This window comes from Rhinatrema bivittatum, chromosome 8, assembly GCF_901001135.1.
Source record: "Rhinatrema bivittatum chromosome 8, aRhiBiv1.1, whole genome shotgun sequence".
In the NCBI taxonomy this organism is placed as follows: domain Eukaryota; kingdom Metazoa; phylum Chordata; class Amphibia; order Gymnophiona; family Rhinatrematidae; genus Rhinatrema; species Rhinatrema bivittatum.
The window spans coordinates 136,190,395-136,203,704 of NC_042622.1; the positions used below are offsets into that span (position 1 = coordinate 136,190,395).

At 45.0% G+C, this 13,310-nt stretch overlaps 1 protein-coding gene across 4 annotated transcripts in view; it reads right to left on the reverse strand.

Annotated features, from left to right (window-relative positions):
* The window catches only part of COQ4 (coenzyme Q4), a 37,726-nt gene that overhangs the window by 20,557 nt on the left and 3,859 nt on the right, over positions 1–13,310 (reverse strand). For all 4 annotated transcript variants that reach the window (XM_029611976.1, XM_029611975.1, XM_029611972.1 and 1 more), the window contains exon 2: positions 512–706. In XM_029611976.1, coding sequence (XP_029467836.1) covers positions 512–614 — 103 coding nt within the window. In that variant the 5' untranslated portion in view covers positions 615–706. The remainder of the gene's footprint in view (positions 1–511; positions 707–13,310) is intronic.

Sequence of the window (13,310 nt, forward strand, 5' to 3'; positions counted from 1 at the left end):
TAATTTAACTCCATGCCACTGTCATATAGTAGTCTAGTTCTGGGGTTCAACTCCAATTTCTGTGCAGTCTGCAAGCTACCAAAAACCAGAGACTGCACTAGAAACAAAATTAAAATACTAGCACTGGATTAATAACAATGGCCTAAAGTTAGGTTAATAGCAAAGAAAGCATCTACAACCTTTGCGGGCTGAGGGAATTTCTCTAAGGCAGTTAAAACCTTGAGACTTCACAGTGCATTTCAGGCTACAGCGAAATCAGAAACTCCCCAGCACAACTCTACAAATGTTCAGAAAGCAGCACGCTGAGCAACAACGAACATAGGGGTCTGATGAACTAAGCAACTTCCCCAGAGACACAGAATAGGAAAGGTCCTATATTGCATGGCCCCTTAACAGGAAATAAGCAACCTGGATACAAGAAAGCAAGACATGAACAATGTCTACAAGTCACTAATACATGCTTTGAAATACAGACTAACGTACTGGCTTCTGTGAACGGGAAGGTACTTGCCTGTAGCTGCAGCAATGACTGACTGCCTGGGAACACGCCCCAGGCTTCTGAGCAAGAGTGAGCAGCCCCGAACCTCTCTCAGCAGGGCTGTGACCATGGCCATACTCTAAGCACCCCGAGTCCAACCAATTGCAGCACGCACGTCACACGGCCAAATGTGTTCCTTCCGCTGAACGCACTCAGAGGCTGGAAAAGCTAGAGAAGAAAATAAGCTAGACTTGACAGTTCTTGAGTACAAGTTTGATGCCTTATTCAGGAAGGCACCATTATGTCATAAAAACATGTGTATGGCACATCGGGTCAAACTAAGCAGTTCTGACGTGCGCCTGGAGACCCACCTGCTCTTAATAGCGCTTTTATCTCTACAGAAACCTTTATGATATAAAATAATTTAGTCTGGTCCCAGCATAAACCTCATCGTGTGATAATCCGTAAGAGAACGAGGACTAAAGTTTAATTATCCGTCACCAAAATGCACTGGAGACAAGCAATTATTAGGGAAAAAGCAATGAAAAATTGATATTTATTCTCCATCAACAAGCAGATCTGAATTTGCCATAACATGAATGATATCATCTGACAGCACCCAAAAGACCCTTTCTCCTAGCTCTGCAGAGTTTTTACACTCTGCTGAACATGTGCAGGAGTTCCAGTGCAAGCAGTGCCTCCTGCGTCTCCTCAGGCGCTTTTTGTCCGCACAACTGCATGGAGGTGTACCTTCTCTCTCTTACTCATTTTTTCCCCCATCTTTCACTGACTTGGCAGCCCCACAACACCACTTTTCAGTGCTATATAGAAAGAAAAAAAAAGAAAAACAAAAGATAATAAAGATGCCACGTAAGGGCAACACCCCAGGGTGCTTTCTATCCTGCCAGTGCAACCCAGCCATAACTCTTTCAAATGGACATGAAGTCTGTTATCAGTGTCTCAGCCTGGTTCATGATGCGGCAAACTGTTATCACTGAAGAATGTCCCCGAAGACCTGAGCTTGCCAGACGGCTGATTTACGCTGGGCCCTTAAGCACAGGCAGCGATCCTCTTCTTGCTCAATTAAGGATTCTTTGTTTCGGTCTTCCCCACCTTCAGGCCCCTCTGGGTCATCAGGGGCCTCAGAGTTGAGCAAATCTAAATGGCATGGGCTGCCAAGGCATTCTGGCGCTATGCCGCATTCTCTAACTTCATCTCACACGGGGTCTCTGAAGTTCCTGACAAGAAATGCTGTTCCTCCTCAGAAAAGTCTCTCTTCCAAGTAGATTCTGGCACAACCGGTGCACAAAAATCGCATGGCACCGTTGAGCAGCCTGCATCATCAATTCCCAAGCATCCTGCAGAGTCAGCGCACACGGCACAGAAGCATCTTGCACAGTCATTTTGTGCTACTGCCTCACATGGTGTTGATGCTTCCTGTACCATTGGCATGCACCACGCATTTGGCACTATCATCGCACCCGTGTAGGTTGCACAGTTCAACCACTCCACTCCTTTGGTTTCAGTGTTTCACCCACCAGAGAGTGCAGGTGACCTCATGTGCTCTGCAGGGAAGTGCTTTCAATGTTCCTCCCTACCTATTGTGCCAAAAAGTACCAATTTCTGTGTCACCTGTTATTTCCTGATCCCAGACTAGCCAGGCCTCTGGAAGACTCTTTTCAATGGCCGGGTGAACCGGAGCATGGCAGGGACATCTCCTCCTCAATTCTCCACCCTCTGCAATTCAAATCCTCCTTCCCTTGATCTTGGATTCTCTCTCCCAGATCCTGGAACCTCCCTTCCTTCCTTCTCCCTCTCTCCTTAGATCCTGGAATCCACTCCCCAACTATTCCTACTCTCTCCTCCCCTTCCTCAATTCAAGAACCTCCCTCTCTTCCTCCTCGTCCCCATCCAAGGTTCCTAATCTTTCTCATCTCCCATCTTCTCCATCCCTAGTTCTCTTTCCTTCTCATACTCCTCACCCCATTCCTGAATCTCTTCCCTTCCTCTCCCAGTCTCTGAAGTCTGCTCCCTGTATTCAAACTTGAGATCACGTTTCTTCACCAAATAAAAATACAATAAATTATACTAATAATTAAGAGATCGTACCCTCTCAGTGGGTGGGCCTATATTATGGAACAAAATGCCAAAAAAGCTGAGAATATAAATAACTACTTCTGCGTTTAAGACACTTAAAAACATGGCTGATCCATAGGCATTTCAGAAGTATAATATCATAGACACCCGGGCAGGATTGTAACATAGAATTTATGTTTCAGTGAGTAATTTGCAGAAGAGTGTAGCATACTAACTCAAGATGTTATCTTGTTTTAAACTTTTTTATATCTGTTTTTAAGCTTGTAAACCGCATTGATCTTTTGTGATATTGAGTTTTATTGAGTTTATTGATATTGAGTTTTAAAGTGATTGTAAATAAATAAATAATAAATCAGTGTAAAACTACTTTATTTTTATAATGCAATATAAAAGATGGAAATGTTTGCCAATTTGCATCAGAATTTTTATTTTTGCCATAGGATCTACCCTTTAGCTCCCACAGGAAACTAGGGGACTGTGCCTTAGACCTTCTGCTTCTTGTTGTCCAACCTCGATGGGAGGGGGGGGGGGGGGAGAAAGGGGCGACAGCACTAACAGTGCCTAGGGGCACCAAAATCCTAAAATCTGCCACCACTCGCAAGAGGATGAACCTGTTCTAGTGCTGGAGAAAATGTTTCTCTTTCAATACTGGTTCAGCAGACACAGCAATCTGTAGACCAAATTGAGTTGTGAAGTTTTTTCTCCTCCTTGATGGAAAGTTCAAAGGAAGGCACATTACAACCAATTCTAACTAAGCTGTTAGCCCTCAATGGAGTCCCATCTAAAGGCCCAGATCCAAGATCTTCAGGGGCTCCCACTCTGCACACCTTCGGTAGAGGATCATGGCCTTCCCTGGAAGGTATGTTGAAAGCCCTAAGTGGCCATGACCCAGGAGACTTTTCCCATCTGAGGCAGCCTGGAACAGAACCCCAGTTGCCTTCATCTTCATCAGGGTTCTGGGTCAGCGTGCACCCTACGAATCAAAGGAGGCAGGGTCCACTGGGATCCTATCTGACTTATCGCCTGACCACCCAGAGCATTCCTCTCTACAAAAAGATCTCAGCTATGCCAAATTCATGCTAAAGATGGGCAAGGCTCCATTGTGAGACCGCACCTTGAATACTGTGTACAATTCTGGTCGCCGCATCTCAAAAAAGATATAGTTGCAAGGAGAAGGTACAGAGAAGGGCAACCAAAATGATAAAGGGGATGGAACAGCTTCCCTATGAGGAAAGGCTGAAGAGGTTAGGGCTGTTCAGCTTGGAGAAGAGACAGCTGAGGGGGGATATGATGGAGGTCTTTAAGATCATGAGAGGTCTTGAACAAGTAGATGTGACTCGGTTATTTACACTTTCGAATAATAGAAGGACTAGGGGGCATTCCATGAAGTTAGCAAGTAACACATTTAAGACTAATTGGAGAAAATTCTTTTTCACTCAGCGCACAATAAAGCTCTGGAATTTGTTGCCAGAGGAGGTGGTTAGTGCAGTCAGTGTAGCTGGGTTCAAAAAAGGTTTGGATAAGTTCTTGGAGGAGAAGTCCATTAATGGCTATTAATCAATTATACTTAGGGAATAGCCACTGCTATTAATTGCATCAGTAGCATGGGTTCTTCTTAGTGTTTGGGTAATTGCCAGGTTCTTGTGGCCTGGTTTTGGCCTCTGTTGGAAACAGGATGCTGGGCTTGATGGACCCTTGGTCTGACCCAGCATGGCAATTTCTTATGTTCTTAAGGCATTGAGGGTCAATATTTGCCAGGATGCTGACACCAGAACAAAAGTTTTTGGTATCCTTAAGATTCTGAAGACATTGGCAGAGCCTGCTGAGATCTCCATCCACAAGATCTTGCAGGATCTACAGATCAAAATGTGGGAAAATCTGTTATCATATTTACCAGCTATCCGGAAACTTGACTTCAAATACACGGTTCAACAGTAGTTCCACTTCCCCTCTAGTCAGTGGTGGTCGAATACCCACTCCAATACCCACCAGGGAAATACCCAAGATTGCTGGGTAACTTCAGTAAAAAGGTGTTCCACAACTGCATGCTACATGCACATGTTGCAGCTCACCAGTTTTATATGGTACAATACCTACATGACTGTGTGGAGACGTTTAAGCCTTTGATCCTCTCCTGGGAAGGAGAGCATGAACATTGCCGTCAAATCCTCCTGGAAACAGGGGAATGTCAGTGTCACTTTGCACAATCTGTGTATGAATCCTTCAACACCTCAGTTTACTCTCGCTGCTGCCATTTTTGCTTGCCACATGGCTTGAATTTGAGCTAGTAGACTCAGGGAAGATGTCCATGAAAACCTAGCCAATGTTCCTGCATGAATGACAATCTCTTTGAAGACAAGGCTGGAGACATGATTGCGCAAATAAAAGAACATGCTGCTATCCAATCTCTCTTAGGGGTATCTGATCAATCGTTGACCTCAAAATGACATTTCTTTGCTTATAAACTCCCCATCTATCAGCAATGCCACTTCCTGACATTACAAACCTACAGACCCTGCCCACATTGCCAATACAACAACTTCCAAAGAAGGCATGGATCCTACTATTTGTGACCAAATGAATGAACATCACCAAGGACCACTGGGTCCTCAGGATTGTGGAATATGGTTATCACTTGCAGCTCTCCTGTTTCCTATGCTATTCTCAGCATTCAGTCTTTAATCCAGATCTGTCTCACACTTTACTTCACCATCACACAATAGAAGCATTCCCCCTACAGAATTATGGCCAGGGGTTCTACTCCCAATTATTTCCTTATACCCAAAAAACTGGGAGGCCCGAGTCCAATCCTGGATTTATGAAATCTGAACGAATGCATTCTGCAGTGGTTCAAGATGAACGCCCTCCACACTATTCTCCTCTTCTTCCAGTGGGGAAACTGGATGTGTGCTCTCGATCTGAAAGATGCTTATGCATGCATCCCTATCCATCCAACTCACTGGAAGTACCTTCGCTTTGTGGTGGACAAATCCCACTATCAGTATAAAGTCTGTTTGGCCTTTCAGCAGCCCCAAAGGTCTTCACGAAGTACCAGGTGATAGTGGCAGCATTTCTGTGTTGACAGGACATTTGCGTCTTCCCATACCTGGACAACTGTCTAGTATCAGCTTCATCTCAAAAACATAGTTCTTGATGACCATAACAGGATGATGACCTACTCCAATCTCTGGGGTTCCTATCAATTAACCCAAATCCAATCTCATTCCAACTTAGCAAATCCAGTTCATTGGAAAATGGATAGATTCCATGAAGAGTGGGCATTCCTTCCAGCCAACAAGGCTCTCCAACTGCAGAACTTATCCAACGACTTGTTACAGTGCTTGCAAGTGCCAGCCCACTCCATCCTTATGGTCCTAGGTCACATGGCCACAGCAGTTTTATGTGGTGCCCTTTCGATTTCAGTGGGATCAACTATCACAACCTCTCTTGGCATCTGTCTCTATAACCGAAGTGGTGAAGTCAGCCCTCCGTTGGTGGAAAACTCAGATTCTGGAGACTAGATCCCTGTTATGGCCTTTGCCATACCAATCGATAGTGAGCACCAGTGCATCCCATTGAAGGTTGGGGCATTCATTCCAGTTCAAGGGGCACTCAGGGTACATGTTCCAGAGTAGAGCATCTTCATATCAAATTTGTTGGAATTGAGGACTGTTCGGAATGCTTTCTACAGCATGAGAATTCTGATCCAAACAGACAATCAAGTTGCAGTTTTCTACATCAAAATCCAAGGGGGAAGGAGGTCTGGATCCTCTGCTAGGAGGCCCAATCAGTCAGTCTGGAAGTGGGCAGCATACCACCCAAGAACTGAAAACACATTAGCAGATAGACTCAATCAAGTCTGTCTTCCTTATGAATGGTCATTGAATCAGTTCATGGTGAAGCACCACTTCCCCCTGTAAATCCTGTTGAAAATTACCCCCATAGGACATTTCCATAATACAGTGGTGCTCCTCATCCATTCTAAATTTCTTCCCAAGGTGGTTTCTGCCTTTCACATCAACCAGTCAATTATCTTGTCCACATTCTTTCCAAGACCTCATACATATAAGGAAGAAAAAAAACCTTCACACATTGGACTGCAAAAGGGCATTGGTCTATTACTTAGAGAACACAGCCTCATCACCAAGCTAATCAGCTATTTGTATCCTATGATTCCTGATAGAATGGGAATAGCAGTTGCTAAACATCCCATTTCCTACTGGCTCATAGACTATATAGTGCAGTTATGCATTAGCTGGACTTCAAATAACAGACTCCATTAAAGCTTATCAAGTCAGAATCATTGCTACTTCAGTTGCTCATCTAAGAGCTGCTTCTATTGACATCTGCAAAATTGCAACTTGGTCATCTGTGCATACCTTCATGCCCCACTACTGTGTGGACAATCTCCCAGGAGCTGACAGTAACTCTGAAAGGAAAATTGGTTCTTACCTGCTAATTTTCGTTCCTGTAGTACCAAGGATCAGTCCAGACTGCTGGGTTATGCTTCCCTTCCAGCAGATGGAGTCAGAGAAACAAACTAAAAGGACACCCCCTATATAACCTGGTGTGCCACCTGCAATCCCCCAGTATAATGAATAACCAAGCAGAATAACCATTGACTAGATCAATCCAAACTGTAACCGTGACAAAAAGTAGTAACCCGAAAAGGAAAAAAAACCCTGTGCCATAAAAGAATCATGGCGAAGTACTAGTACCAAATACTGTGAAAAGAAACGCTGCAAAATGGAAATATAATCAGCTGAGCGGACTCTCGCATGCTCATGGGCGTCTGGACTGATCCTTGGTACTACAGGAACGAAAATTAGCAGGTAAGAACCAATTTTCCTTTCCCTGTACGTACCAGGATCAGTCCAGACTGCTGGGATGTACCCAAGCTGCCCTAAGAGGGGGTGGGACCCAGAGAGTCCCGCGCGAAGTACACTGCCACCAAAGGAATCCACGTGTGGGTCCCTGACGTCCAAACGGTAATGCTTAGCAAATGTGTGCAAGGATTTCCATGTGGCAGCCCTGCAAATCTCTTGAGGAGACACACATTGACTTTCAGCCCAGGAAGCCGCTTGCGACCTGATGGAATGTGTTTTAAGACTGACTGGTACCTGTTTTCCGTGAAATACGTAAGCCGAGGCAATAGCCTGCTACAACCAGCGCGCAATGATAGTCTTAGAAGCCTTAGACCCTTTCTTTGGACCACTCCATAAGACAAACAAATGGTCAGAAATACGGAAAGGATTAGTCACCTCCAAATACCGCAAGAGACTACAATGAACATCCAACCGCCGCAGATCCTGGTACTGGGGCGAACTTTTATCCACTCCCGTAAAGGCCAGCAACTCCACTGTCTGGTTGACGTGGAAAGCCGAAACCACCTTAGGCAAAAAGGAGGGTACCGTCCGAAGCAAAACCCTGGAGTCCGAAATCCGTAAGAATGGCTCTCTACATGACAATGCCTGAAGGTCGGAGATTCGTCTGGCTGAACAAATAGCCACTAGAAACACTGTTTTGAGTGTCAAATCCTTCAAGGTTGCCCGCCTGAGAGGCTCAAAGGGAGAACCGCAAAGACCACAGAAAACCAAATTCAAACTCCACAAGGGACAAACCGCATGCAGTGGCGGTCTCAAAAAACGGATTACATCCGGATGGGCCGCTATAGTAGAACCATCGACCTTACCTCTCAAGCATCCTAAGGCCGATACTTGGACCCAAAGTGAACTGTACGCCAAATCTTTCTTTAAGCCCTCCTGCAGAAAAGCAAAGATATGAACAACAGAGGCCTTTCGCGGGGAAACTCTCTTCCCGCTACACCAAGAATCAAACCCTTTCCAAACCCGAATATAGGAGAGAGAAGTAGAAGTCTTACAACCCATTGTGCCTCCTTTTCATTTGTAAACTTCTATGTTTCTTTCTCTTTTGTTTTATCTTTCTCCATGTTTTTCTTAGTTTTTATCCCTTGTTAACAAGGCCTACTGCAGCTTAAGCTTCCGATACAACCCCCAACAGTCTCCTGGGCCCTCAATGTGGTCTTGGGCCATCTCATGAGGACACCGTTTGAGCTTCTGAGATCTTGCGACCTGAAGTATCTATCCTGGAAGGTGATCTTCTTGGAGGCGGTCACCTCAGTGTGCAGGGTCAGCAAGCTTCAGGCTCTGGTGTCATATCCACCTTATTCAAAATGTTGTCATGATAAGGTGGTTTTACATACACATCCGAAGTTCCTCCCAAAGGTCACGGAGTTCCATCTCACTCAATCCATTTCCTGCCCACCTTTTTTCTAAGGCCACACTCTCACCAGGGTGAGCATGTGCTGCACACTTTGGATTGTAAAAGGGCCCTGGCCTTTTACATGGAACGGACAGCAACTCACCACAAGCCCACTCAACTTTTTGTTTCTTTTGACAAGAATAGGTTAGGAGTTGCAGTGTCCAAACAGACTTTATCCCATTCACTAGCGGACTATATTTCTTTCTGCTATGCACAAGTGGGACTACAATTTGAGGGCCATGTCAAGGCTCATTCAATTCGAACCATGTCAGCTTTGGTGGCTCACTTGTGTGCAGTACCCGAACACGAGATCTGCAGGGCGGCAACCTGGAGTTCCCTCCATATGTGTTGGGTGTTATTTGATGTGTCTGTTTTGAAATATTTTATTGATGTTTAAAAACTCATACACAAATCTTCCAATTATTGAATGTTATTCTATTCAATAATTGTTTTGAATTCTTTTTATTGATATAGTTTTCCTAATTTTGTTTTATGAGGAATGGTAATATTTCTGTTTTTTACATTGTTGCGGTTTCCAGTTCAGTTTTTGTCTCTACATTTCTATTTATACTGTCTGGTCTCTTTAGTCTGTATTTGGGGGGGGTCTATCTGTGTTTTGCATGTGTAACTGAAGTGAATTATTCTGTTAGTGTGTAATTTCTGTATAAGGTTCTATAGCAGCTTGGATTGTTCTGTTTTCCTAATAGGGGGTTTATTACTATTTTAAGCCTGGTGTAATATTTATAATATTAACTTTCATAGGTAGGATTGTTGCTGTTTGAGTGGCGTCTGAGGGCCATGCCCATGCCCAGGATACATTACAGTAGGGATAATACTATATAGGTTCCAAGTATCTCTTGGGTTTTCTGGTTGACACCTTAGCAGTGCATGTAAATATAAGTGATATTTTTACCTCAGAAGACTGTGCTTTAAATGTTCTTTTTCATGTAAAATCTGTTATTATAAATGCATAATTTGTAATTGTGTACGAGGAAGATGTGATGGGGTGGGGGATGCAAGTTTGTAAAGTTTTTCTAGGGCATCAAATCCCCTTGCACTAGCCATGGGCATTGCTGTATAACATTGAACAGAATCTCCCAACTCGTGGTGTTGTGTTATATAATGTGTGAGAGCACAGTTTTTCACTTGGCCATAGGTGCCAATTTGCATGGCTACAGTTCTCTGTGTATGAGAATGGGAGCCTGAGTTTGGTTGTCTGCATGTAAGAATGGGAGCCTAAGTTTGTGTGAGAATGGGAGCCTGAGTTTGTGTGAGTGTGTGTGTGTGTGTATAGGAATGGGAGCTTGTGTGTATGAGAATGGAAGCCTTTGTGTGTTTGGTGGGGCGGGGGTGGGGGGGTGTAGATAAGAATAGATGCCTGAGTGTGGGTGTTTGTGAGAATGGGAGCTTGTGTGTGTGATAAAGCATGTTAAGAGTGAGAACTTGTATGTGTAAGGGATAGGGTTGCCAACTTTTCCATGGAGCAGGACTGGATATTTGGGGGAAGGGGGCGGCCCCTTTTTCCCCCCTTTCAAATTGAGTGTTGATTTTTTCCTAGGCAAATTATGTCTGCCTGTCTTTGGAGCTCGGTTTGATACTCTTCTTCCTCCGAGACTCCCAGGAGGACAGCGGGAAGTAGCAACAAGAGCGGCACAGCAATAGGAGGGGTAGAGGGGGAGGAGAGTCAAACCGAGCCCCAAAAAAGGCAGGTGATTGGAGCACTGCCAGACTGCCACCACTGATTTGCCCCTGGCCTTGCCTGACTGGGGTTTACATTGTTCGGTTACAAGAGCTGCAAAACCAGGCTGTCCGGTCTAAAACTCAGGCAGTTGGTCACCTTAGTAAGGGAGACTGTGAGAGAATGCATGAGCCTCTGTGTGTGTGTGTGAGAGAGAGAGGAGAGAGAAGAAACAGAAAGAGAAGGGTGACCCTGGAGAAGGAATTAGGAAAAGACTGACAATGGGAAAGTGGAAACAGGGACCAAATGATTAGAAAAATAAGATCAGACAAAGTAAAAAAAATATATTTTGAGTTTTTTAGCGATTGGGTATGTGCATTTCTTATATTTTGCTTTTTAGAGTTCCACTGTTCAGAGTCTGATTTCTCAGGCTGTTTCAGTTTTGTAGTCTCTGTATTAGGTAAGGGTCACCCTGTATTCTGCCTGTGTTTAACTTAAGTGCAGTATTTCTCCTAGACTGTAGTTTCTCTGTAGGGATTTGTAACAATCCTGCTTGTTCTTTACCCCACTAGTGGTGTATTAATGTTCTAGGGCCTGTATTTGCATTGCTGTTGTTTCATAAGGTTGCTTTTATTTGAGTTCTGAGAGTCAATGCTATGATTGTATGGTATGGGAAGGTTCTAGGCCTATTTTGATTTTTTTTGTAGAGGTTTGTGTTACTTCACAAAATGTTTAGTAGTGTAGGGAGACTTTATCCTGAGAGGACATCAGAATTTGAACATATATTTTTTTCATGTTGGTTTGTAATTTGCTAAATAGAAGTGTAATTATATCTGCGTAGCTTTTTATTTAGTCACATAGCAACAGCAAATTTTCTGGTGCACCACCAACTTCAACAGTCAACCTACACCCATGTGTAAAAGCTGACAACCCTAAATAAGAGTAGACTTGCATCCATCTCCCTATTGAACTTCGGTCGGATCAAACCCTTGTTACCAGGGTTGGCAGGTTTTCATTAAAAAACAAGCGCTATTTAAAAAAAAAAAAAAAAAAAAAAGCCCAAAACACTATATTAAAACTACTTTTATTAGAAGCTATTTATACAGAGAAAACACTTAAAAAATACTTTTGTGAATGTAATGGAGGAAATATAGTGGAAATACAGTAGCTTGCAATAGTATTTAACCCCCTAAATATGTCCCATCAGATTTTTGTGGATTACATAATATTACATAGATTGTTGCAGACAGTATGCACTAAAAGTAAATTTTTAAGCTCACAATTTATTATTCAGTATTGGCTTCAATCTAGCCACCCTCCCATGCAGGCCAGTTGTATGGTTGACTAGTGCACCACCCCTACAGTCTCAGCCACTGAACACTGTAGCTCCTTCAAAGCGAAAAATTAAAAACAGCCCCACATACGCATCTCTCCCCCCCCCCCCCCAAGCACATGTCTGGCCCCCAGACACGCATCTCCCCCCCCCCCCAAGGACATGTCTGGCCCCCAGACACGCATCTCTCCCCCCCCCCCCCCCAAGGACATGTCTGGCCCCCAGACACGCATCTCTCTTCCCCCCCCCCCAAAGGACATGTCTGGCCCCCAGACACGCATCTCTCTTCCCCCCCCCCCAAAGGACATGTCTGGCCCCCAGACAAGCATCTCTCTTCTCCCCCCCCCCAAGGACATGTCTGGCCCCCAGACACGCATCTCTCTTCCCCCCCCCCCCAGGACATGTCTGGCCCCCAGACACGCATCTCTCTTCCCCCCCCCCCAGGACATGTCTGGCCCCCAGACAAGCATCTCTCTTCTCCCCCCCCCCCAAGGACATGTCTGGCCCCCAGACACGCATCTCTCTTCCCCCCCCCCCCCAGGACATGTCCGGCCCCCAGACACGCATCTCTCTTCCCCCCCCCCCCCCAGGACATGTCTGGCCCCCAGACACGCATCTCTCTTCCCCCCCCCCCCCCCCAAGGACATGTCTGGCCCCCAGACACGCATCTCTCTTCCCCCCCCCCCCCCCCCAAGGACATGTCTGGCCCCCAGACACGCATCTCTCTTCTCCCCCCCCCCCCCCAAGGACATGTCTGGCCCCCAGACACTCATATAGAAACATAGAATTGACGGCATAAAATGTCTGATCGGCCCATCCAGTCTGCCCAGCAAGCCCCCACACTTATTTTCCCACACTTATCTGTTTCATCAACCACCAAGTTCAAGACCCTTGTTGGTAACTGTTTGATTCAAATTTCCTGCCATCCCCTGCCATTGATGCAGAGAGTAATGTTGGAGTTGCATCAAAGGTGAGCATAAGGCTTAATGGTTAAGGGTAGTAACCACCGCATCAAGCAAGTTACCCCGATGCTTGTTTATCCAGACTGCACAGATCAATGCCTTGTTGGAAGTTGTCTGAATGTAAATCCTCTTTTCCACATTTCTCCCTGCCGTTTAAACAGAGGGCAATGCTGTATACGCATTCAGTGATGTATTAGGCTTAATTGGTTTAGGGTAGTAACCGCCGTAATAAGCAAGCTACCCCCATGCTTGTTTACCCAGATTGTGAAGTTCAGTCCTTGGTTGTTATCTGAATGCAAATCCTCTTTTCCACATTTCCCCTTGCTGTTGAAGCAGAGAGCAATGTTGGAGTTGCATTAACCGTGCAAAGGCTTATTGAGTAAGGGCAGTAATCACCAGGTAGTAGCCTCCATTCCAGTAAGCCATCCCCATGGCTCTTCTCTTCATTCCCATCCTCTAGCCTTTATGGATCCACAGTGT